This window comes from Rattus norvegicus, chromosome X (genome assembly GCF_036323735.1).
Source record: "Rattus norvegicus strain BN/NHsdMcwi chromosome X, GRCr8, whole genome shotgun sequence".
Classification (NCBI taxonomy): domain Eukaryota; kingdom Metazoa; phylum Chordata; class Mammalia; order Rodentia; family Muridae; genus Rattus; species Rattus norvegicus.
Genome location: NC_086039.1, coordinates 63,993,082 through 64,020,889, shown reverse-complemented (window position 1 = coordinate 64,020,889; position 27,808 = coordinate 63,993,082). Strand labels below are relative to the sequence as shown.

Here is a 27,808-nt window from a genome sequence, read left to right as displayed (position 1 = left end):
ATACCAGCCACCCGGGACTAATTACTACTTTTTCAATAATACAAGTTTAGCATGAATAATGTAGTTAAGACCTGGACCGTTAATGATAAAGCATAAATTATAACTTGGAAGTCTAATATTTCTTACAATGCCAATGTTTCTTCCTTAAATATTTAAAATACTGTCCCCATGTCTGCTTTATAATGTTTTTAGCATTGAACATTTGCTACCTTTGTGATGTCTTTTGTTTTAAGAGCAGAGTCAAGTGGTTTTAGTAGCTTTTCATCCATTGGTTAGCTTAAGGGAATCAGATCATACTGAATATCAGTTCTCTCATATCGGGCTGTAGAAATCTTTACCTACTTTCCTGGGCATATTTCCCTGGGAGCTGAGAACAATCTGCTGATACATGATTGTGTTTCTAAGTAGCCTGTGGTAGCATTTTTCCTCCTGCTAGGCACCAATTTCAAGTCATTCAGTCGGTTTTCCTTTGATGCTGTTCAGAAAAGGAGTCTTTGTTCTGACACCGGGCCATGGCCTGCAGAGAGCATGTGTTAGAGCAGTTTTTATATAGGCTACATAACACACTGTTATTAGTGAGTGGTGAGGTCTGTGCCACGAGGCATGGATTTGTTCAAAAAGTAAATCGTTGGCTGGCTGACTCAGCTGGTAAAGGTGCTTACTGCCATGCCCAGTGACCCAAATTTGACTGCTTGAACCCACATGGTGAAAGGAGATAAACAACTGGAGTCCAGGGGTTCCTTCTCTATCCTTCATACACAGGCATGTGTACCGTGCCCAACTCACTCCCCCGAAACTCCTAATAAATGGATATATTTTAGAGTTGTATACATTTTCCTTGTTGGTTTTTTTCCCCATTTGTCATGGTTTTGTTTTTAGTTCTAGATTTCTTTGGTATCGTACTTTCCTGGAAGTTGTCACACCCGTGGCTAGGGAGATGACTCAGTGAAGTGCCTGCTCTGTAAGCATGAGGACCAAGTTTGGATCCCTAGAATTCATATAAAAAGCGGGGCATTGTGGCATGTAACCAAAATCCTAGATTATCAAGCTCGGCCAGTGGTGGGGGTCCAGGGAGATAGGCAGATTTGTAAAGCTCACTGGCCAGTCAGTCTAATTGATTCAATGAGAGAATTTTTCAGCTTTCTTTGGAACAATGGAGGAAGCACACCTAATGACTACCTCTGGCTTCTACATGTACTTGCACACATAAGTAAGTAAGCCCACAACTGATACTAACAGGCACATACATATATGTGTATGTGCACATATGCACTTGCTACATAGACGCAGACGCAGACGCAGACGCAGACGCAGACGTAGACATAGACGTTACTAACCTGCCTCATCTAAAAGTGCCTACTCAGAAAAGTGTGATTTTGAGTAGTTCCCAAGCAATATGAAATTGGGGTGGGGGAGTAGGGAGCCCAGTGGAACAAGATCATCCAATTTTTCAAGAAAAAAATAATTAAAATTTTACATAGATGGAGAAATGGTCAAAGAGTACAGGATTTTCTGAGATCTGAGTTTGATTCCCAGCACCTTCTTCATGTAGCTTACAACTTCCTGTAACTCCTGTTCTACAGGGATCTGATGCTTCTGGCCTCTTCAAGCACCTGAACTCACATGCACATACCCCCACAGAAATATACACGACTAAGAATAATAAAACAATATTTAAAAAAATTTCAAGTTTTATGTAATAATTATCTCATAGGTCCACCTTGGGACAGGTCTGTGGTCACTGTGTCCACTGCATGTAAACATGACTGGCTGGGCTGTCCTTGCTGAGGCTCTGGTTTGGCTGTAGGGCAACTGTATCTTGAGTTCATGCTAATGATTTGAGTTCTTGGAGGGAGACTCAGTGGACAAAGACAAGGGAGGGACCTGGAGGCTTACTGCTTGGCAGATAGGTTGCAGTGGGTCTCCTATGGGTGGGTCTCCTCAGCCTGATAGTTTGGAGACTCCAGGAAGCCTGGGTTGCTTAGGTTTCGGATGAGCTCCCAGGGAGAATGCAGTGTTACTTCTTGAATTTGGGGTGCCTCCAGGATGCATCTTAGGCTTGTTTAGTTAACTCCAAAGGTCTGAAGGTAGGGAGCGACCTGTCCTTGAAGTGTTTGTTCCTTGTGAGACAGGAACTGAGTGTTGATTCTTGGTAGGATCTAGGGAAAAGGGGAGATTAGAGCCTGGAGCCCAGAGTCCTATACTGTGTGGGTGGGGATGCTTGGAAAAATCTCAGGCCTGACGTCACACCACTGTCTGGTCTTTGCCACAGGGAAAGCCTTCTGAGTCTGTAGATTGTCTCACCTTTCACAAGAAGCCATTGCTGGGCATGAACTCCAAAGCTGGAGGATAGAACATAGCCAACCCATTGTGGGTGGTTTTTCTCCCTGGGTTTTCTGGGTTCTATAAGAAAGCAGGCTGAGTAAGCCATGGGGAGCAAGCCATGGCTTCTGCATTAGCTCCTACCTCCAAGATCCTGCCCTGATTGAGTTCCTGTCCTGACTTCTTTCAATAATAAGCAACAATATGGAAGTGTAAGCTGAATAAACCCTTTCCTTCCCAACTTGCTTTTTGGTCATAGTATTTCATTACAATTTTAACAGTAAAGTAAAACAGACATCATCACTCAAGTGAAGAGACGGGCTATAGAACTTAAAAAAAAATCTTTACTATGTTTTGACCCACAAAAGATACAAGGAAATGTCGCTCAGTGATGGTCAGACTACAAGATTTTTATTTGCCAGTGGTCAAGAACATGCTTATATCAGAAAGAACTCTGGGTCCCAAAGTGAGCAGGATTATATAGTCCCATATAAATTATCTTTATATATTATAAAGTAGAAAGAAAAGCACAATTACATCATACCATAGGTAGGCCAGAGAGACAATGTTTCAAAAGTTTCTGTTAATAAAGTTTTCTAAAGCTTTGGTTAATTAAATAATTTGCTGTATGCTGTAAAACATAGATCCCCCCAAAACCCCAAAAATTTCATGTGGAAAGAATTAGAATGTTAGGCTCATTAGAATATGGAAAGCAAGGTCTGGGAAGGAGTTGATGAAACATAAGCAGAAGTTAGCTAAAGCTAGGATACATAGAGTCACTTTGGACATTTACCTACACATTTAACAGAGGGTTAGTATCTAGAATGTACAAAGAGCTAAACAAACAAAGCAAAGTCCCTCTTAAAAAAAACCAGCAAACCCTAACCACCAAGAAAAAAACAATTAAACATTGGGGCATGGGATTAAACAGATATGCCTCAAAAGGAGAAATACAAGTGGCTCGGAAATATCTTTGTTTCATGTTTAATAACCTTAGGTATCAAGGAATTTCAAATTAAAACCACCTTGAGATTTTATCATAGCTCAACAAGAAGGGCTAAGTTCAACAACAACAAGGAGAACAAAATGACGACAGATGTTGGCATAAATATGGGGAAAAGAAACACTTATTCACTCATGGTACAACTACTATGGAAATCAGTGTGGAGGTTCTTCAAAACACTAAAAATAGATCTACCACATGCTCCAGCTATACCACTCTTGGGCATAACCCAAAGGATTTTATATCCTACTACGAAGTTTATATTCATGTTTATTCCTGCTCTATTCACAATAACCAGGAAATGGAAACAGCCTCAATAGCTTATATTTACACAATGGAATGATTTTCAGCTGTGAAGAAAGAAATGAAATTATGAAATTCATAGGTAAATAGATGGAACTTGAAGTTTTCTGAGTGAGCCCACACTCACAAGGCAAACACTGAGTGTTCTGTCTCTTACATGAGAATGCCAGCTTTAAATCTTGAGATACATTCGTTTAAATGAGATACCTATATAAGTCAGGAAACCAGTAAAAGCCTGATTGGGCAAGCTTTCAATAGAGGGAAGAGAAGATACAGGTGCTATAAAGGGAGTGAGGAATGGAGCAAGAACAGTATGGTAAGGAATGGGTTAGAAGGGTAGAGGACTTAGTAAGGGGATGGATAATTAACACTAAAACATGTTTAAAAGCCATATGGAAAACTACTAATGTAGAGACTTACACACACACACACACACACACACACACACACACACACGCACGCACTATAATGAGGTAACAGTAACTTTCCTAGACACCATAAGCTGTCCCATACAAAGCCCAGCACAAAGAAAATGGATCCATACTCCTCCCTTCATTTTCAAAGAGAAGAACATGTAGATAAATGTGAAGAAATCTGTGTGAAATACACAGAGCTTGAAGTTCTTGGTTTGCAAGCTGCTGAAGACATGTAGGGGATCTAGGTATTCCATATATGTGCCAATCTCCTTCCACCATTCCTTGCCATTCCTTCTCCCTATCATGGTGTATGACTTAACCTTTACTATATTATGAAAAACATTAATTTCTCCTTTTACCATCCCAGTTACAGCTATAAAAGTGAGGGAATGAAGGCTTCAAGATAGGATGTGACCCACCAAAGATCCTGTAGATCATTAGAATTATTTTGAACCATTCTCCAATTAGCACTTTGGGTTGACCATTCAGTATTATTTATATGATATTACCTTATCCTTTACAGACATTTTTGACCCTCTAAATATGCTGGGAGATTAGATTTTTTTTCTTTTTCTTCTTCTCTTTTAAAATGGGGTATGTTATTTAAGGTATTTTAGTTCTGTAACCAAGGCTGACCTTAAACTTATGATCTTCCTTTTTCAGTCTTAATCTTGCTGGGAGTATAGCTATGCACCAACATGTTCTGATCAGAATTTTCCTTTTGTAGCATAAAAATCCTCAATATCACCCATGAACCTTCCTTTGGTTCCTACGGATTATCTAAGAGAAGCTACAAGTATTCTGTCATCATATGCTGTATTGATTCATTATTTGTGACTGCTCATATGCCTAGTTTGAGAAAGTAGGTTCTGACTTAACTGTTGGATTTGGTTCAATTGGATAATGCAGTAGGCCTGAATTTGTTGACCCTTTCTGCAAGTGTCTGTAAGCCAGAAAATTTTAACGCTTGGGAGAAATCTTAAAGTCATGTAGTTTGGCCTCCATGCTGATATATGAATACCCTCATGAGGCCCTTTGCTTTCCAAGTGTTCATCTTGTCTAAACTTACACAACTACTGACAGCCCCCTGCATCTTGAAGTCACGGTTTATGGCTTAGAGCAGATTTGGGAGACTTTTCTCTTTAGGCCAAATTGTCTTTCTGGAGTTTCTACTCATGAAATTGGCCTGTGTGGTCTAGAGATTATTTTTCTTAGCCGGAATTAGACCTTTGTCATTTAATAATAATTGTCTTTGAGCAGGTAGCTTGTATATTCTGTGCTTCAGTGACAGTATATATGTAATCTAATGATAAAACATCACCTACCTGAATCTTTTATTATGAGAATGAAACAAAATTATGCAAAGAAGGTAATGACAGGATAGCCTTATCAGAGGAAGCATTTAACAATAGTACTGCTGATATATCAAACTTTTAAAGCTAATGTCAGAATTGTGTTTATTTTCCCTTGTTCACACTCTCCACTTAAGAATAACTTCTCTTTGTACTCAAGTCCCAGAGCCGAGACCAGATCTCCCAAGCCTCTCCTATCCTCTGGCTTCTGGGTTTTCAGCTTTTATTCATTATTTGAATAAGGTATTCCATCTGAATCATCTTGATGCTCCTACATGTATGTTGCTAAGGTTACCTCAGCATGCAAAATTTATATTTTCTCTCATTCGGCCACTTGCACAGGACATGGTCTACGCAGAGCTCTGAATATGCTGAGAAGGCCAGGCTTTCAAGTTAATCGTAGTAGTATTGTGACTAATGAGCCTACTGCATGCGTAACTGGGTCGTGTGCTCTTCTTGGCAACTTGATTTTCACAAGGAAACATAATGTTACTGCAGTAGTACCTTAGCACTTAGTCTTCATTTGTAAGCAACTAAATTGTAGATAAGTGCAGTACATAGGAGTCTAAGAACAGATTAGATGTATCAGGGAACAGAGCTATAAATAGCAAACCTATAAATTCTTCACATTAGTCCAGCCCTTCTACAGTTTTTGCACAAAGGCTAGCACATAAAAATACAGAGGGTAGTGTGGGATGAAATGTGATTCAGCTCAAGTTGGGGTGAGGAAGGATCCTATGACTTGGGTAGCCATTAGAGAATACCATATCCTATATAAAGAACGGCAAAGGGTAAAAATACAAGGAGAGTGTTGCGAGAGAACACTTGACATTAACAAGCCAGATTTGAGATATCTGTAGCATTCTTCAAGATGAGAGTGAGTAAGACCCTAGTGGACCTACCTATGCAAATAGATGGCATAGCCCAAAACATGCCTCACGAGGTTGTTATTATTATCCCTTAGGCTGGCACCATCTGCCTCTAGAACTATGAGGTAGCAGCTGAGAAAAACTTGTTCTAGACACTCAGTGGAGGGTTTAAGGAAGTATTTTTGTTGTTGCTTTTCTACTTTCCTTAAATCTATCATACTTTAAAAACTATCTTCATCACCGCTGGTTTCTAAGCAATACCTTATACCACTAGCAAGGCCAGATTTATAGTCCAGGCTAGGGATAATGATGTCTCATCTCATGACAAGGATTCCTAAGGTGAGAATTCAAGAGTTCAAAGCCAGTGCTTCACCAAGTCACCATCCACGGTTACATTTTAAGAATTTTTTTTTCTGAATCTCAGTCAAAAACTGCCTATTTTTCTAGAAGATGAGTAACTTGGGTTAGATTGATTTTCAGCATTTTTAGGAATAGATTTCATTATAAAAGCAGGCAGGGCAGGACTTTGTATGTTCAAATTTGATAGCTTAAATAGAAACATATATATATATATATATATATATATATATATATATAATCATAGTGCATCTGGGTGATAACCTAACTCTCTCCCTCCAACCCCCACCACACCCCTCATGACATATCTTCTATCTTTCCTAAAGTAATGTCTTTTTTTTTTATAACCTCCTAACTCCAGTTAGAGGTGCCCAAATGTGCATGTGTGTGAAGTCATTCAGTGAGGCATGGACAATCTACAAATGACTCTCTCCACACCAAAGGAAAGTGACTTTCCTGTTCTTAGCAGTTATCAACTGCCATCAATGGGGCATTGAAAGTCCCTCCCCCTCCATGCTAGAATTTTTAATTTTGTTGATCTTGTGGAGCACTGGTGTGTGTAAACAGAGCTGCTATGAGTCCATGTGTATACACAAGCTAGCCTTTTGCAGCACTCTTCCCATCCTCCAGCTCTTACATTCTTCCCAGCCCCTCTTCTGCGGAGCCTGCGGAGGCAGTGATGGTAGTAGTAATATGTGTGGCTGAGCACATAGCATTTTGACAAGTTCGAGCCTCTTCATTAACTACTACACACTACAACCAGAAACTTCTATGATCAAGGTTAAAAATAGCACACATCTATGGATATAAAAACAAATATTGTAGAGGATTTTTACAACATGACTATCTAGCAAACTATTAATCACTTCTAGCCTACAGCCTATAAATTCTCTAGCCATGAATTTTGACCATATTTCTAGTACCAGGCACAAATGACTTCCTGTGGAGCATGCTCAGATCCAATCAAGAAAGTAGGTAGTTACCCCCATAAACTATGTTGCCACTCTTGCCTCAGTGTGTGCATCTTGCCTGGAAGATCATTATTGTAGCATGCAACATGCAGCATTGATCTCCTTTTCCCCCAGCAGCCTTCATAGCACTTTCTAACATTATGAAGCCTAGCTAGAAGGGAGAAAGTTTCTTGATCAGTTCAAGACTGATACCTTTATGTCCTGAAACTGGAGCATATGTTGTTTTCAGCAATAGGATGTTAGCCATCTATTTATGATAGGCAACCAAAGCCAATACAAATACACTGTCTTGTTTTGGGCATCTCTGGGGCTTCCTTGACCAATAATTCATAGGGAAGTAACCTGTGCTTGGCACTAAGATTTTAACATAATACCTTAATCTTCTGAGGCTGCATTATTCTCCCATGTTGGAACACATGTTCAAACTCATTTTCTTTTAAAAATAATGCTTTAGTTAGCTTACACTAGTGGCGTTTCAGAAGGCTTCTTTATACATCCTTAGTTTTACTTAACTCCTACTTGTCCGTCATTTCCCTCACTCTCTGCCTCCAGCCCCATTTATATCTTTAGTTCCCATGATTGCTACATTTTTGAAATCGCATGTGTTCTACAAAGTGCTTCTTCCATTGTGCTTTCTATTTGGATTGCAAGGTCATAGGTTTCCACAAAGACTACTCGTGTTGGCTAACTCTTCCCTTATCTTCTAGTTTCCCTGTTTCTCCACTACCTACTTGAGTCTTTCTGCCCTCTGAATGCCCATGCTCTACTTTTATCTCACCTATAGTTCAAACTCCCTTCTTATTATTTATCCCTTCATCAATTGCTAGTTTTATAACTACCATGCATACTCAAAGCTAAACATGCAAAACACAGTATTTGAAGCTAGTACCTACATAGGACAGATAGCTGCATATTAGCATTTTGGGGCCTGGGTGATCTCAGTAAATAATTTTTCCAGTTTCAGCTATTAAATTTTATGACCATTTTTCTTCACGACTGAGTAATGTTCCACTTTTTATAGGTATCGCATGGTCATTATATATTCAGCAGTTGATATACATCTATTTTTATTCCATTTCCTAGTTAACAATGAACATGGATGTGCAAGAAGTTTTACAGTAAGATATAAAGTTCTTTGGGTACTTGCCTGGGAGTGGCTTAATTGGTTCATATTGCAGATCTGTTTCTAGGTATTTGAGATATACAGCTGGCAAACATATTCACCCATTTTGTGGTCTGCTCTTTACTTACTCCATGGTGATCATAAAGCAGAGAGATCAGAATGGGACTGGGGACAGTTATAACCTTTAAAAGCATGCTTTCAGTGACCTATTTCTTCTGTGAGGCAATGCTTCTTAAAAATTCAACCACTTCTCAAAATAGTTTTGCCAACTGGGAACTAAACATTTAGCACACAAGCCTGTGAGAAACATTTCGTATTCAAACCCATGGATAGCTTTAAAGCCATTGTAGAGGCTTTAAGAAGAGACTTAAATTCGGTTTAGGATCTAGGTGGAGATGGGAGGGAAAACCATGATCAGAATATATGGGATAAACTTTCAATAAAAAAAAGGCAGGGAACAAAACAGAATGACTGAAGAGTAGAAGATACAATGAAGTGATACTGAGAATAACTAGGATGCATTGCAAAGACAAGGTTAATGTCATGGGTATGCTGTGGTACAGGGAAGCTCAGTGGACACAGTCTGTCTTAGTGTGTTGCTGTCCAGTTATGAATGCAAATAAAAGCTATTGCCATGGGTCTTTCTTCTTCTTGCCAGTCCTCTCCCCTCTATTGGTAATGTAACCAAAATTTTCATTGTTTTATTGGAGATTATTACTTCTAATTATGTATATGTTAGAAAGGGAAAACAATTTGTTAACAGCTTTTTATGGTGATTTCTATTAAATTAGCAAATGATCTTTCCCTTGGGGGACAAGGAATAGTTTCTCTGCCTGACTCTGTTCACAATACTGATTGTCTTTGTGCCAGACAAGAATGCTAAGTGTTATATTGATTACTATATGAATAATATATATTACTGTTTATATATATGCAGAAAAATAATATGCACATATGTATATACATTACTGTTTCTATACACACAGACACACACACACACACACACACACACACACACACACGTTAGTTTTCTGTTGCTGACCAAACACTAATTAAGGGAGGAAAGGTTTCTTTTTTTTCATGTTACAAGTTACAGTCTATCATCTAAGGAGACAGGGAAAGGACAAAGGACGACACTTCTTAATTATTTTAATGAGTAGGTAATATGGGATCGATTGCACACATTGAAAGAAAAAGGAAGAAGGAAAGCACCAAGTATGGTATTCTTACCTTTAATCCCAGAACTCAGGAGATAGAGGTAGGTAGATCTTTTTCTGTTTGTAGCCAGCATAGTCGACATAATGAGCTAGGACTACATTGTGATAGCCACATATCAAAGAAATTAAAAACAAACAAACACACACACACATTGATGTTTTGCTTAGAGATATAAAGCACATTTGCAGAAGGAACATTCTAGATGTTAAGTTTTGATCATTTCTTTATATATGCAAAATGCATTTAGACAGGAATCTCTACTTATTTTGGCCTATATCAATTAAATGGAGTATATTTTGTTGATATCTTTAGGCGTTCCAGGGAATAATTATGCTTCCTATACCCCTAGGACTAAAAGGAAGAAAGAATACAGTTCAAAAGTACTATTGCGGGGTTGGGGATTTTGGCTCAGTGGTAGAGCGCTTGCCTGGGTTCGGTCCCGAGCTCCGAAAAAAAACAAACAAACAAACAAAAAAAGTACTATTGCAGCTCTACCTCAAAGCCTTAGCTCTCATAAAACTACTCATGGATAGTGATGTATTCTGCATGGCTTAGTCCTGACAACCCGATAGGGACAACAAATGAACGAAGAAAGGACAGACACACATACACAAATGATGGGATCAGGTGGTCCATGCTTATTCTAAGCGAGTGGCACCAGTTATACAATAACCCAGAACCTCATCAAGTTTACTATATACAACTCAGCCAGGAAGGGTTAGCAAGGCTCCGTAGGTGTCTCTGTAGGTGAGTTATACAGTCATCCTGAAAGAGGGGGTTGCAGTTGGTAGTTTTTGCACATACTGGTCAATCATTCCTAAACACTTGTACTTTGTCCAGGGGAAGACTTTGTCATGTCTTACCTGGATTCTTACCCGAGGGGAGTTCTTGTCAATAATACACAGTCACTGATGACTTTATTTATTCCTTCCTTACACATTAACTCAACAGGTCACCTGCTCCTTAAAGAGTAGAAAGTGCTGATGTATCTGAATTGATTTCTCTCAGTTTCTTGAGTTAGGAATGTCAAAAGTTGAAAAGTAAAAGGGGAAACTATGGAAGCCGTTAAGAATAATTACCAAGTTTCTTCGCTAATTATGCATGACAGATTTTGCCTCTCTTCCTGGCAAACCCACCCATATCTGGTAAACGGATCCATCTCTGCTTCTCTCTGCATAGATTTATCTCCTTCCTAGAACTGGAGTGAAATGGGACTGAAATCATTTCTTGATTCAAACTAAATCATCCGTGGTGTAAACATCTCATCCTGCCTCCTCAAAGGAGATTTTTTCACTTTCACTTTGAAGATTTCCTTTCTCCACCCTTGAGGTCTTTTCAGGTCTAATTCGTTTTACCGTCAAAGTCTGATTATTGTTTGTGTATCCTTTGGTGAAAATCAACACTAAAGCTCTATTTTGCAATACCTACTCCTGGATCCAACTATGCTTTCTACAACTGTAAGCACTTAGATGCTTTCTTTGGCACTTAAATATATAGTTTCTGTTTTTCTTTTGTTTCTTTTCTTCATCTTTATTAAATTGGGTATTTCTTATTTACATTTCAAATGTTATTCCCTTTCCCGGTTTCCAGGCTAACATCTCCCTAACCCCTCCCTCCCTCTTCTTTGTGGGTGTTCCCCTCCCCATCATCTACCCATTACCACCCTCCCCCCAACAATTCCGTTCACTGGGGGTCCAGCCTTGGCAGGACCAAGGGCTTCTCCTTCCACTGGTGCCCCTACTAGGCTATTCATTGCTACCTATGAGGTTGGAGCCCAGGGTCAGGCCATGTATAGTCTTTGGGTAGTGGCTTAGTCCCTGGAAGCTCTGGTTGCTTGGCATTGTTGTTCATATGGGGTCTCGAGCCCCTTCAAGCTCTTCCAGTCCTTTCTCTGATTCCTTCAACGGGGGTCCCAATCTCAGTTTAGTGGTTTGTGGCTGGCATTCTCCTATGTATTTGCCATATTCCGGAGAGATATACGTCTGGTTCCTATAAGCCTCCAGCTCTTTGCTTCATCCATCTTTTCTAGTTTGGTGGCTGTATATTGTATGGGCCACATGTGGGGCAGACTCTGAATGGGCATTCCTTAAGCCTCTGTTCTAAACGTTGCCCCTGTATCCCCTTCTAAGGGTATTCTTGTTCCCCTTTTAAAGAAGGACTGAAGCATTCGCATTTTGGTCATCCGTCTTGAGTTTCATGTGTTATGTGCATCTAGGATAATTCAAGCATTTGGGCTAATATCTACTTATCAATGAGTGTATACCATGTGTGTTTTTCTGTGATTGGGTTACCTCACTCAGGATGATATTTTCCAGTTCCATCCATTTGCTGATGAATTTCATAAAGACATTGTTTTTGATAGTGGAGTAGTATTCCACTGTGTAGATATACCACATTTTCTGTATTTATTCCTCTGTTGAAGGGCATCTGGGTTCGTTCCAGCTTCTGGCTAGAACTTCGAGAACTATATTGAATAAGTAGGGAGAGAGTGGCCAGCCTTGTCTAGTCCCTGATTTTAGTGGGATTGCTTCAAGTTTCTCTCCATTTAGTTTAATGTTAGCTACTGGTTTGCTGTATATGGCTTTTACTATGTTTAGGTATGGGCCTTGAAATCCTGTTCTTTCCAGGACTTTTATCATAAAGGGGTGTTGAATTTTGTCAAATGATTTCTCAGCATCTAATGAAATGTTCATGTGGTTATTATCTTCAGTTTGTTTATATAATGGATCATGTTGATGGTTTTCCGTATATTAAACCATCCCTGCATGTCTGGGATGAAGCCTACTTGATCATGGTGGATGATTGTTTTGATGTGCTCTTGGATTCGGTTTGCCAGAATTTTATTGAGTATTTTTGCGTCGATATTCATAAGGGAAATTGGTCTGAAGTTCTCTTTCTTTGTTGGGTCTTTGTGTGGTTTAGGTATAAGAGTAATTGTGGCTTCATAGAAGGAATTCGGTAGTGCTCCATCTGTTTCAAATTTGTGGAATAGTTTGGATAATATTGGTATGAGGTCTTCTATGAAGGTCTGATAGAATTCTGCACTAAACCCGTCTGGACCTGGGCTCTTTTTGGTTGGGAGACCTTTAATGACTGCTTCTATTTCCTTGGGAGTTGTGGGGTTATTTAACTGGTTTATCTGTTCCTGATTTAACTTCGGTACCTGGTATCTGTCTAGGAAATTGTCCAATTCCTCCAGATTTTCAAGTTGTGTTGAATACAGGCTTTTGTAGTAGGATCTGATGATTTTTTATGTTTCCTCTGAGTCTGTTGTTATGTCTCCATTTTCTTCTCTGATTTTGTTAATTTGGACACACTCTCTGTGTCCTCTGGTTAGTCTGGCTAAGGGTTTATCTATCTTGTTGATATTCTCAAAGAATCAGCTTTTGGTTGTGTTGATTCTTTGTATAGTCCTTTTTGTTTCTACTTGGTTGACTGTAGCTCTGTGTTCGATTATTTCCTGCCTTCTACTCCTCCTGAGAGTATTTGCTTCTTTTTGTTCTGGAGCTTTTAGGTGTGCTGTCAAGCTGCTGATGTATGTTCTCTCCTGTTTCTTTCTGTAGGCACTCAGAGCTATGAGTTTTCCTCTTAGCACAGTTTTCATTGTGTCCTGTAAGTTTGGGTATGTTGTACCTACGTTTTCTATGAAGTCTTTAATTTCATTCTTTATTTCTTCCTTGATCAGGTTATCATTGAGCAGAGCATTGTTCAATTTCCATGTATATGTGGGCGTTCTTTTCTTATTTTTATTGAGGGCCAGCTTTCGCCTGTGCTGGTCTGATAGGACGAATGGGATTGATTATTTTCTTTCTGTATCTTTTAAGACCTGTTTTGTGACCATTGGAGGAAGTACCAAGAGGTGGTGACAAGAAGGTATATCCTTTTGTTTTAGGATAGAATATTAAATAAATATCTGTTAAATCCATTTGGTTCATAACTTCTGTTAGTCTGTCTAGGTCTCTGTTTAATTTCTGTTTGCATGATCTGTCCATTGATGAGAGTGGGGTGTCGAAATCTCCTACTAATATTGTGTGAGGTGCAATGTGTGTTTTGAGCTTTGGTAAGGTTTCTTTTATGTATGTAGGTGCCCTTTTATGTATGTATTTGGAGCATAGATATTTAGGATTGAGAGTTAATCTTGGTGGATTTTTCCTTTGATGAATATGAAGTGTCCTTCTTTATCTTTTTTGATGACTTTTGGTTGAAAATCGACTTTATTTGATATTAGAATGGCTATCCCAGCTTGCTTCTTCAGACCATTTGCTTGGAAATTTGTTTTCCAGCATTTTACTCTGAGGTAGTGTCTGTCTTTTTTTCTGAGGTGTGTTTCTTGTAGGCAGCAAAATGCTGGGTCCTCATTACTTATCCAGTTTCTTAATCTGTGTCTTTTTTGGGGAATTGAGTCCATTAATGTTGAGAGACTTTAAGTAATAGTGATTGTTGATTCCTGTTATCTTCCTATTTGGTCCTGAGATTATGTTTGTGTGCTTCTTCTTTTGGTTTTGGTGCAAAAATATTAGTTTCTTTTGGTTTTGGTGCAAAAATATTAGTTTCTTGCTTTTTCTAGGGTGTAACTTGCTTCCTTGTGTTGGGCTTTACCATTTATTGTCCTTTGTAGGTTTGGATTTGTAGAACGATATTGTGTAAATTTTGTTTTGTCATGGCATATCTTGGTTTCTCCATCTATGTTAATTCAGAGTTTTGCTGGATACAGTAACCATGTGCTGGCATTTGTGTTCTCTTAGGGTCTGTATGACATCTGTCCAGGATCTTCTGACTTTCATAGTCTCCGGTGAGAAGTCTGGTGTGATTTTGATAGGTCTGCCTTTATATGTTACTTGACCATTTTCCCTTACTGCTTTTAATATTCTTTCTTTGTTTTGTGCATTTGGTGTTTTGACTATTATATGATGGGAGCAGTTTCTTCCCTGGTCTAATCTATTTGGAGTTCTGTAGGCTTCTTGTATGTTTGTGGGCATCTCTTTCTTTAGGTTAGGGAAGTTTTCTTCTATGATATAGTTGTAGATATTTACTGGTCCTTTGAGCTGGGAGTCTTCACTCTCTTCTATACCTATTATCTTTAGGTTTGATCTTCTCATTGTGTCCTGGATTTCCTGTATGTTTTTGGCCAGTAGTTTTTTCCGTTTTACATTATCTTTGACAGTTGTGTGGATGATTTCTATGGAATCTTCTGCTCCTGAGATTCTCTCTTCTATCTCTTGTATTCTGTTGGTGATGCTTGTATCTATGAGTCCTAGTCTCTTCCTTTGGTTTTCTATCTCCAGGGATGTCTCCCTGTGTTCTTTCTCTATTGTTTCTATTTCCATTTTTTTTTTGGTTCTTTTTTTTTCGGAGCTGGGGACCGAACCCAGGGCCTTGCGCTTCCTAGGTAAGCGCTCTACCACTGAGCTAAATCCCCAGCCCCTTCTATTTCCATTTTTAATTCCTTTACCTGTTTGATTGTGTTTTCCTGTAATTCTCTCAGGGATTTTTGTATTTCCTCTCTAAGGGCTTCTACTTGTTTACTTGTGTTTTCTTGCATTTCTCTAAGGGAGTTCTTTATGTCTTTCTTAAAGTCCTCCATCATCATGGTCAAATGTGATTTTACATCTAGATCTTCCTTTTCTGGTGTGTTTCGATATTCAGTGTTTGCTTTGGTGGGAGAATTGGGTTCTGATGATGCCATGTAGTCTTGGTTTCTGTTGCTTGGGTTCCTGCGATTGCCTCTTGCCATCAGGTTTTCTCTGGTGTTATTTGTTTTGCTATTTCTGACAGTGGCTTGCCCTTCCTATAGGCTTGTGTTTCAGGAGTACTGTAGACCTGTTTTCCTGTTTTCTTTCAGCCAGTTATAGGAACAGTGTGTTCTGCTCTCAGGCATGTAGTTGTTCCTTTCCACTGGCTTTCAGCTCTCACTGTGGGTGGGAACCAGAAGTGCCTGTCCCTACTTCTCCTAGATCCCTGTGCACAGGGGGCCCTGATGGTGCTAGGTGTTTTCCTCTAGCCTCAGAACTGTGGGCAGAGAGTAGTCAGTCTCCTCTAGCTTCCCAGGCCTGTTTGCCCCTCTGGAGGTCTAGCTCTCCCTCCCATGGGATTTGGGTGCAGGGAGCTGTTTTGCCAGGTCCGTTCAGATATGGGTGCAGTCTGGACTGCAGGGCTCCTGCAGCTTGACTGCCCCTATCTTCCTCTGTCCAGAGGCCCTATACAGTTTCCTCTTAGGCCAGGGATGTGGGCAATGGTGGGCAGAAGTGGCTGTCTCTCCTGCCCTGCAGTCTCAGTATTGCTCACACTTCTGGGCAATCTGCTCTTTCTTCCTTGGGGTTTGGGAGCAAGGAGCTGTGGGCCGGGATCAGCGAGGTTCAGGTGCCAGCTAGCCAGTTTCTTTTTCTAAAATCAAACCGTATATACATATATTTCAGCAGGAACAATTTCTGTTTGCTTTTACTTTTCTCCCTTCAAATGCCTTCTTGGTTACCAAGCCTCTTCAAAATGATCCAGAAATTCTTCACATGTTCCATTTTACAGATAGGTTTCTAGAGACTTAGAGAGTACTAGAAGCATTGGTAGGGCATCAGGACATCGTACAGGCAGTCCTAATACTGTTTTCAAAAGCTTCTGAATGAAGGCGCTGTGGAAACCGAAAGATACTTGTTTATCCTCATTTTTCTATTTAGCTGGAAATTTCTCTAATCTATTATCATTTTTTTTCTTTTCCTACTTCTACAGCTCTGGGTGAACCAGGAGGATGGGGTGGAGGAAGGGCCCAGTGACGTGCAGAATGGGCACCTGGACCCCAACTCAGACTGCCTCTGTCTGGGCCGGCCACTACAGAACCGGGACCAGATGCGGGCCAATGTCATCAATGAGATCATGAGCACGGAACGTCATTACATCAAGCATCTCAAGGACATTTGCGAGGTAGCTATGGTGGTGTATGGGGAAGCATATGTGGTACAATGCAGGACACTTCTAGGAAGAGCTGACCATCTGCCTGAGCCTGCCTGTGGCAGTCTCAAAATGACCAAAAAAGCAGCTGGACTCACCTCCCAGATTGTTTTCAGTAGAATGAAATTGCATCCTTTGAGTTTTCTTTTTTCTCTCTCCTTTTTTTAAATCCATCTTTGTTATTAATTCATTAATATTTACCTTCTGTCCTTCTACCTTTACCTCTTTGCCTGCCTCTTCTTTGTCATTGTCTTTCCTTTCCTAAATCTGTACTCTTAAACTCTTGGTTTCTGATCCAGCAAAGGCCTAACCTACCTCATTCATTAAAGGACATTTAAGCAACAGAGAGGCTTGAATGTATAGCAGAGTCCCTAGGATTATTTTAAAGGATGCAAATTGTAAGGTCTTCACTCTTGCCACCTAAGTTGTGAATTATCAGTAGCTACGTTGAGACATGAGCATATTTAAGTTTCAAGAGCATCGCTTATGACCCTGATGTGCTGGTACTCTTCCCTCACTTAAAGAACAATGTGGTTAATTTAAACATATAAGTAAGTAATTGTAAAAGAAATCAACAGAATATGAAGGCTATATCAATAAGCTTCAGCTCCTTTAGTTTGTGTCTTGATATTCCCTAACTTCGTGCTTTCTATATCTCTAGACTATGGGAGCCTCCATGCCCCCCACAACCCCCCCCCATGTTCTCTTTTTCTTAATGAAGGCTGGTTAACATTTTAAAGGATTTATTACTAAGCAGTAAGAGAAAATCAATAGAAAATGGAGAAAAGAATGTTTTCAAGTCATTGTTTTATGTATATGGGTGCTTTGCCTTCATGTATGTCTGTGCAACCACATGTGTGATTGGTACATGAGGAAGCATTGAATCCACTGGAACTGGAGTTGTAGATGATTGGGATCCACTATGTAGATGCTGAAATCCAATGCAGGTCCTTTGTAAGAGTGTCCAGTGCTCTTAACCACTGAACTGTCTCTCTAGCCCTTTTTGAAAAGGCACACACACACACACACACACACACACACACACACACACACACACCCCAAAACCCAAATCACCCTGCTTTCTGTTTTAGGAGCAATCAGAGCCTAATTTCTTCTCCTAACCTGTGGTTGAGAATATAGTTGTAATATTTTCAAAGACCTAGTTTCACTAGAACAGAGCTATCTAACAGAACTTTCTTCGGTGGTGAAATGTGTTGTCTCCTCTCTCTAGTGGACATCTGCTAGCTAGCCAAGCTTTAGCAACATGGCTGGTGTCATTGAGAAGAAAAACTTAATTTTTTTTCCTTAAATAGAAATAATTTAAATAAAGGCACACTACTATTTGAAATCTCATCGGACAGTACACCTATGGAAAGATAGTTATGGATATTAAATTTAACCTGAGTTCATTTTCTTTTCTCAGTTAAGTAGATTAAGAATTATCCTCTTCATGTCATGGAGCAATAAGATAGGGTGAAAAGAACTTAGGTTCTAGAAACCTACTGTTCTGACTGTTATATTTCAACTTAGTCACAAATTAAACCCATCACCTTAAAGGTAGCCCTACATCAAGTATACACGTACTCTGAGCTCAATTTTCTCCTTTGTCCTTTGCACTTCATTATATACCTACTCCTTAAAGTCGTTGAGGGAACTAAAGAAATGTACTGTTGTTGTTTACATGTGAATTGTACTGGGGTGTGAACTTGGACCCTTGTACATGTTAGACAAGTTTCCTACCACTGATCTGTAACTCCAGATCACACATGTAATGCTGTAATTAAATATGCTCCAAATATTTTAGAAAATGTCTTTCTATTTCTCCCTTCAAAGGATTTTTTTCTGTTCACTCATCTATCCGTAGCTCTCCTTTTATTCTCAAAGGTTTCTACTGTAGCCATCAGCACCAGCATCACCTTGTTACACATATAAAATGCTTGACTTTATCTCAGACTTACTGAATAAAATTGTTCATTTTAGTAATTCACCTATTTGATTTGCAAATATAAAGTTTTGAGAAGTGGGACATAGGAACTGAGAAATCCTCAAATGAGAATTTGCAGATATTATGGTATCTGTAATAAACTAATAGAATCTATTCGCCACTTGATAACTAGGGCAGGCTGTCATGACCTAAGCTAATTTTCCCCCTTTGCTTAAAACCTTCCAATGGCTCATAATTTCCCTTCAAGTAAAAATGGAAACTGTTATTACTTCCAGGGGCAAGTAGTGTCACCCCCTCGCTATTTTGGCTTCATCTCTTGCTTCTTTTTCTATGTTCTTACTAACCCACCGTTACTGGCTTCGTACTATTCATCTAGAGCCAGACATGCTCCTAAACAGAGACATTAAACTATTTTTTCCCTGCCCAGAGAAATCCTCCTCCAATTAGGCGCTTCAAGTTTTTATTCGTATATTCTATTTAAAACTTCAAGCTTGCATTGCTTCTTCGTTTTCCTATTTTACCTTTCTCCATTATACTTTTGACTACTAGCTAAATTGTGTATTTCTGTATTCATTTACTTATAGCTTATCTATCATACTAGGATGTAAATGTCATAAGAGGAAGGCGATCTTTTTTATCTTTATTAACTTGGGTATTTCTTATTTACATTTCGATTATTATTCCCCTTCTCGGTTTCCGGGCCAACATCCCCCTAACCCCTCCCTCTCCCCTTCTATATGGGCTTCCCCTTCTTATTCTCCCCCCATTACCACACTCCCCTCAACAATCACGTTCACTAGGGGTTCAGTCTTGGCAGGACCAAGGGCTTCGAGGAAGGGGATCTTATTTGTTAAACACTGACTTTGAATCCATAACCCACAGTGTCTGACACATGGTAGATTCGCAAAAAAAATTGCAAAGTAAAATTAAATATAATTGTTTGCATTTACATACTTGTTTGATTATCATATTGCATGTCACTTAATCTTCAAAGAAGGCAAATATTATTATTAAATATTATTATTTTCTGTACCAACAAATTATCCTTAATTAGAAAAAAGTTTTATTAGTGTGTCCGGGCTCAAATGCTGTGAAAGCCTGTTAGTCGTAGAAGTATGCCTTATTTTCCCCAACTCTCAAACATCATGGTCTCAGAACACAAGGTACAACATGGATATGTTAATCTGTACAGGAGGAGGAGTGTGATGACTCTGTTTTGAGGATTTGTCCACTGCAGCCAACCTAGTCAGAGCTTTTGTTGAAGACATTAAAAGCTATCTTTATTCCACTCCACAGCAAATAGATATCAAAGAGAATTAGAGAAATCTTTGTTGACTTCCAGTATTTAGCGGGGGGAGTCCCAAACCCGCAGCAGCTCTCTGCTCCCAAACCCCGTGGGAGAGAGACCTCACCGCCTGGTCAGGTGGGCACTCCTGAGGCTGCAGAGCGGAAGAAACCACCAACACTGCCCACCCCTGCTCACATCCCTGGCCCAAGAGGAAACTGTATACGGCCTCTGGGTTCCCTTAGAGGAGGGCCCAGGAGCAGCAGGTCCTCTGCATCTGAGACACCGCCAGAACCTGAAGGGACCTACTGGATAAACAGTTCTCTACACCCAAATTCCGTGGGAGGGAGAGCTAAACCTTCAGAGAGGGAGACACGCCTGGGAAACCAGAAGAGACTGCACTCTGCACACATCTCTGACGACAGAGGAAAACACCAAACGCCATCTGGAACCCTGGTGCAGGGAAGCTCTCGGAAAGGGCAGCGCAGATCTTCCTGGTGGCTGCCGCCGCGGAGAGCTCATAAGGAACACCCCACGAGCAAACTTGAGCCTCGGAACCACAGGTAAGACCAACTTTTCTGCTGCAAGTGACGTGCCTGGTGAACTCAAGACACAGGCCCACAGGAACAGCTGAAGACCTGTAGATAGGAAAAACTACACGCCCGAAAGCAGAAAAATCTGTCCCCATAACTGGCTGAAAGAAAACAGGAAAACAGGTCTACAGGACTCCTGACACACAGGCTTATAGGACAATCTAGCCACTGTCAGAAATAGCAGAACAAGGTAACACTAGAGATAATCTGATGGCGAGAGGCAAGCGCAGGAACCCAAGCAACAGAAACCAAGACTACATGGCATCATTGGAGCCCAATTCTCCCACCAAAGCAAACACGGAATATCCAAACACACCAGACAAGCAAGATCTAGTTTCAAAATCATATTTGATCATGATGCTGGAGGACTTCAAGAAAGACGTGAAGAACTCCCTTAGAGAATAAGTAGAAGGCTACAGAGAGGAATGGCAGAAATCCCTGAAAGAATTCCAGGAAAACACAATCAAACAGTTGAAGGAATTAAAAATGGATATAGAAGCAATCAAGAAAGAACACATGGAAATGACCTTGGATATAGAAAACCAAAAGAAGAGACAAGGAGCTGTAGATACGAGCTTCACCAACAGAATACAAGAGATGGAAGAGAGAATCTCAGGAGCAGAAGATTCCATAGAAATCATTGACTCAACTGTCAAAGATAATGTAAAGCAGAAAAAGCTACTGGTCCAAAACATACAGGAAATCCAGGACTCAATGAGAAGATCAAACCTAAGGATAATAGGTATAGAAGAGAGTGAAGATTCCCAGCTCAAAGGACCAGTAAATATCTTCAACAAAATCATAGAAGAAAACTTCCCTAACCTAAAAAGAGAGATAGCTATAGGCGTACAAGAAGCCTACAGAACTCCAAATAGACTGGACCAGAAAAGAAACTCCTCCCGTCACATAATAGTCAAAACACCAAATGCACAAAATAAAGAAAGAATATTAAAAGCAGTAAGGGAAAAAGGTCAAGTAACATATAAAGGCAGACCTATCAGAATCACACCAGACTTTTCGCCAGAAACTATGAAGGCCAGAAGATCCTGGACTGATGTCATACAGACCCTAAGAGAACACAAATACCAGCCCAGGTTACTGTACCCTGCAAAACTCTGAATTAACATAGATGGAGAAACCAAGATATTCCATGACAAAACCAAATTTACACAATATCTTTCTACAAATCCAGCACTACAAAGGATAATAAATGGTAAGCCCAACATAAGGAGGCAAGCTATACCCTAGAAGAAGCAAGAAACTAATCATCTTGGCAACAAAACAAAGAGAAGAAAAGCACAAAAACATAACCTCATATCCAAATATGAATATAACAGGAAGCAATAATCACTATTCCTTAATATCTCTTAACATCAATGGCCTCAACTCCCCAATGAAAAGACATAGATTAACAAACTGGATACGCAACGAGGACCCTGTATTCTGCTGCCTACAGGAAACACACCTCAGAGACAAAGACAGACACTACCTCAGAGTGAAAGGCCGGAAAACAACTTTCCAAGCAAATGGTCGGAAGAAGCAGGCTGGAGTAGCCATTCCAATATCAAATAAAATCAATTTTCAACTAAAATTCATCAAAAAAGATAAGGAAGGCACATCATATTCATCAAAGGAAAAATCCACCAACATGAACTCTGAATCCTAAATATCTCTGCGCCAAATACAAGGGCACCTACATACGTAAAAGAAACCTTACTAAAGCTCAAAACACACATTGCACCTCACACAATAATAGTAGGAGATTTCAACACCCCACTCTCATCAATGGACAGATCATGGAAACAGAAATTAAACAGAGACGTAGACAGACTAAGAGAAGTCATGAGCCAAATGCACTTAACAGATATTAATAGAACATTCTATCCTAAAGCAAAAGGATATATCTTCTTCTCAGCTCCTCATGGTACTTTCTCCAAAACTGACCATATAATTAGTCAAAAAACGGGCCTGAACAGGTACAGAAAGATAGAAATAATCGTATGCGTGGTATCAGACCACCACGGCCTAAAACTGGTCTTCAATAACAATAAGGGAATAATGCCCACATATACGTGGAAATTCAACAATGCTCTACTCAATGATAACCTGGTAAAGGAAGAAATAAAGAAAGAAATTCAAGACTTTTTAGAATTTAATGAAAATGAAGGTACAACATACCGAAACTTATGGGACACAATGGAAGCTGTGCTAAGAGGAAAACGCATAGCGCTGAGTGCCTGCAGAAAGAAATAGGAAAGAGCATATGTCAGCAGCTTGACAGCACACCTAAAAGCTCTAGAACAAAAAGAAGCAAATACACCCAGGAGGAGTAGAAGGCAGGAAATGATCAAACTCAGAGCTGAAATCAACCAGGTAGAAACAAAAAGGACCATAGAAAGAATCAACAGAACCAAAAGTTGGTTCTTTGAGAAAATCAACAAGATAGATAAACCCTTAGCCAGACTAATGAGAGGACACAGAGAGTGCGTCCAAATTAAAAAAATCGGAAATGAAAAGGGAGACATAACTACAGATTCAGAAGAAATTCAAAAAATCATCAGATCTTACTATAAAAGCCTATATTCAACAAAACTTGAAAATCTGCAGGAAATGGACAATTTCCTAGACAGATACCAGGTACCAAAGTTAAATCAGGAACAGATAAATCAGTTAAACAACCCCATAACTCCTAAGAAAATAGAAGGAGTCATTAAAGGTTTCCCAACCAAAAAGAGCCCAGGTCCAGACGGGTTTAGTGCAGAATTCTATCAGACCTTCTTAGAAGACCTCATACCAATATTATCCAAACTATTCCACAAAATTGAAACAGATGGAGCACTACCGAATTCCTTCTATGAAGCCACAATTACTCTTCCACCTAAACCACCCAAAGACCCAACAAAGAAAGAGAACTTCAGACCAATTTCCCTTACGAATATCGACGCAAAAATACTCAATAAAATTCTGGCAAACCGAATCCAAGAGCACATCAAAACAATCATCCACCATGATCAAGTAGGCTTCATCCCAGACATGCAGGGATGGTTTAATATACAGAAACCATCAACATGATCCATTATATAAACAAACTGAAAGAACAATGCCACATGATCATTTCATTAGATGCTGAGAAAGCATTTGACAAAATTCAACACCCCTTCATGATAAAAGTCCTGGAAGGAATTGGAATTCAAGGCCCATACCTAAACATAGTAAAAGCCATATACAGCAAACCAGTTGCTAACATTAAACTAAATGGAGAGAAACTTGAAGCAATCCCACTAAAATCAGGGACTAGACAAGGCTGCCCACTCTCTCCCTACTTACTCAATATAGTTCTTGAAGTTCTAGCCAGAGCAATCAGAAAACAAAAGGAGGACAAGGGGATACAGATCGGAAAAGAAGAAGTCAAAATATCACTATTTGCAGATGATATGATAGTATATTTAAGTGATCCCAAAAGTTCCACCAGAGAACTACTAAACCTGATAAACAACTTCAGCAAAGTGGCTGGGTATAAAATTAACTCAAATAAATCAGTAGCCTTCCTCTACACAAAAGAGAAACAAGCCGAGAAAGAAATTAGAGAAACGACACCCTTCCTAATAGACCCAAATAATATAAAGTACCTCGGTGTGACTTTAACCAAGCAATTTAAAGATTTGTACAGTAAGAACTTCAAGACTCTGAAGAAAGAAATTGAAGAAGACCTCAGAAGATCGAAAGATCTCCCATGCTCATGGATTGGCAGGATTAATATAGTAAAAATGGCCATTTTACCAAAAGCGATCTACAGATTCAATGCAATCTCCATCAAAATACCAATCCAATTCTTCAAAGAGTTAGACAGAAGAATTTGTATCATCTGGAATAACAAAAAACCCAGGATAGCTAAAACTATCCTCAACAATAAAAGGACTTCAGGGGGAATCACTATCCCTGAACTCAAGCAGTATTACAGAGCAATAGTGATAAAAACTGCGTGGTATTGGTACAGAGACAGACAGATAGAACAATGGAACAGAATTGAAGACCCAGAAATGAACCCACACACCTATGGTCCCTTGATTTTTGACAAAGGAGCCAAAATCATGAAATGGAAAAAAGATAGCATTTTCAGCAAATGGTGCTGGTTCAACTGGAGGTCAACATGTAGAAGAATGCAGATCAATCCATGCTTATCACCCTGTACAAAGCTTAAGTCCAAGTGGATCAAGGACCTCCACATCAAACCAGACACACTCAAACTAATAGAAGAAAAACTAGGGAAGCATCTGGAACACCTGGGCACTGGAAAAAATTTCCTGAACAAAACACCAATGGCTTATGCTCTAAGATCAAGAATCGACAAATGGGATCTCATAAAACTGCAAAGCTTCTGTAAGGCAAAGGACACTGTGGTTAGGACAAAACGGCAACCAACAGATTGGGAAAAGATCTTTATCAATCCTACAACAGATAGAGGCATTATATCCAAAATACACAAGGAACTCAAGAAGTTAGACTGCAGGGAGACAAATAACCCTATTAAAAAATCGGGTTCAGAGCTAAACAAAGAATTCACAGCTGAGGAATGCCAAATGACCGAGAAACACCTAAAGAAATGTTCAACATCTTTAGTCATAAGGGGAATGCAAATCAAAACAACCCTGAGATTTCACCTCACACCAGTGAGAATGGCTAATATCAAAAAGTCAGGTGACAGCAAATGCTGGCGAGGATGCTGAGAAAGAGGAACACTCCTCCATTGTTGGTGGGATTGCAAACTGCTACAACCATTCTGGAAATCAGTCCGGAGGTTCATCAGAAAATTGGACCTTGAACTGCCTGAGCATCCAGCTATACCTCTCTTGGGCATATAACCAAAAGATGCTCAACATATAAAAAAGACATGTGCTCCACTATGTTCATAGCAGCCTTATTTATAATAACCAGAAGCTGGAAAGAACCCAGAGGCCCTTCAACAGAGGAATGGATACAGAAAATGTGGTACATCTACACAATGGAATATTACTCAGCTATCAAAAACAATGACTTTATGAAATTCGTAGGCAAATGGTTGGAACTGGAAAATATCATCCTGAGTGAGGTAACCCAATGACAGAAAAACACACATGGTATGCACTCATTGATAAGTGGCTATTAGCCCAAATGGTTGAATTACCCTAGATGCCTAGAACAAATGAAAATCAAGACGGATGATCAAAATGTGAATGCTTCACTCCTTCTTTAAAAGGGGAACAAGAATACCCTTGGCAGGGAATAGAGAGGCAAAGATTAAAACAGACACAGAAGGAACACCCATTCAGAGCCTGCCCCACATGTGGCCCATTCATATACAGCCATCCAATTAGACAAGATGGATGAAGCAAAGAAGTGCAGGCCGACAGGAGCCGGATGTAGATCTCTCCTGAGAGACACAGCCAGAATACAGCAAATACAAAGGCGAATGCCAGCAGCAAACCACTGAACTGAGAACAGGACCCCCGTTGAAGGAATCAGAGAAAGAACTGGAAGAGCTTGAAGGGGCTCAAGACCCCATATGTACAACAATGCCAAGCAACCAGAGCTTCCAGGGACTAAGCCACTACCTAAAGACTATACATGGACTGACCCTGGACTCTGACCTCATAGAATCAATGAATATTCTAGTAAGATCACCAGTGGAAGGGGAAGCCCTGGGTCCTGCTAAGACTGAACCCCCGTGAACGTGATTGTTGGGGGAAGTCCGGCAATGGGGGAGGATGGGCAGGGGAACAACCATAAAGAAGGGGAGGGGGAGGGATTAGGGGGATGTTTGCCCAGAAACCGGGAAAGGGAATAACACTGGAAATACTCAAGTTAATAAAAAAAAAAAGAAAAGAAAAGAAGTCTTTGTTTAGCTAGGCCATCGGCAGTATTCTAGCTGTAAACTGTATTACCCATAAACCAAAGCCTTCAGCACCAAAATATTTTCAGAAAGAGTACCCGTGTTAGAACTGAGATTCCCAGGGTCAAGTCATAGTTTGGTGTCTGGCTAAGAAACCTCAGCAAAGTCTGTTTAACCCTTGACCTTGTTCCCCAAATCTAAAATAAGTGGATTGGGGAGCTTGTTTTTTAAGTAATATGTGGCTCTTAGTCTCTCTGGTTTTGTACTGTGTGGACATACTTTCACTGGAGAAACCTAAGGTAGTGAGACAGCTCTCTTCTCCACTTCCTGCCTCTTCCTCCTTAGCAATCATGGAAGCACATCTTATTGGAGTGTGAATGTGTTAATAGGACAGTCTACCGCACTCTCCACAGATTTCGGCATCTAGCCAGGGGGATAAAAACTCAGAGCTTAGCTCAGTATCATTATGACTAATCATCTGTGACATTGCCGTTTGTAACCATGGTACTAGTTTTACAATAGAAATAATTAAGTGCTAAACAAACAGGGCTAAAGATGCTTCAAAATGATGTCTTTTCTGTCCCTGGGGCAGAATTAGCTCAGGCATAATATAAATGTGAAATCAGTTCTATTCTCAGGGGCCACCAGAAAATCTTGCCTACCTTTCCTTGGTCATTTGGATTCGTCTCAGTTGTTTCACCATCAAGAAATTCTTCCTTTATCTAATAAGTTTTACCATGTTACTTTTGTCTTTTAGGTTTAAACCTTGGTTTTAAGCTGCATGTGGTAACTGTAGCTTGTACCTGTAACCTAATCACACAGGAAACTGAAATTTGAGGATCATGAATTTGAGGCCTGTCTGGGCTACATAAAATAAATTAAAACCTAAACCAAACAGCAGCAGCAATGACAAAAATCTCTGACCTTTCAAAAGTAGTAGATTTTTCTCTTTTTAGTTATTATTTCTACCCAGGTACTCACCAAAGGTCATTATATCTTGGTATATATTGATAATGCTAATATGTTGTATAGTATGGTAATTTTTATATAGTATATTAGAATAAACAGATAAGACAGCTAATTAGCCTAAAATTAGGGCAGCCCTAATTTGATTATGTCTTCCCTAATCCCTACCCCACCTAAACACCTTAGATAACCAATTAGGGGCCCAATGAAGGAAGACTGATTCTCTTTTCAGCACTGTTAATTGGTCTTTATCTAAGGGTGGGACTCTGGGAGA

At 39.7% G+C, this 27,808-nt stretch overlaps 1 protein-coding gene across 11 annotated transcripts in view; it reads left to right on the top strand.

The window, feature by feature from the left end:
• Arhgef9 (Cdc42 guanine nucleotide exchange factor 9) overlaps positions 1–27,808 on the top strand; it is a 158,100-nt gene that overhangs the window by 66,378 nt on the left and 63,914 nt on the right. For all 11 annotated transcript variants that reach the window (XM_039100035.2, XM_039100041.1, NM_023957.2 and 8 more), the window contains one exon: positions 16,658–16,849. In XM_039100035.2, coding sequence (XP_038955963.1) covers positions 16,658–16,849 — 192 coding nt within the window. The remainder of the gene's footprint in view (positions 1–16,657; positions 16,850–27,808) is intronic.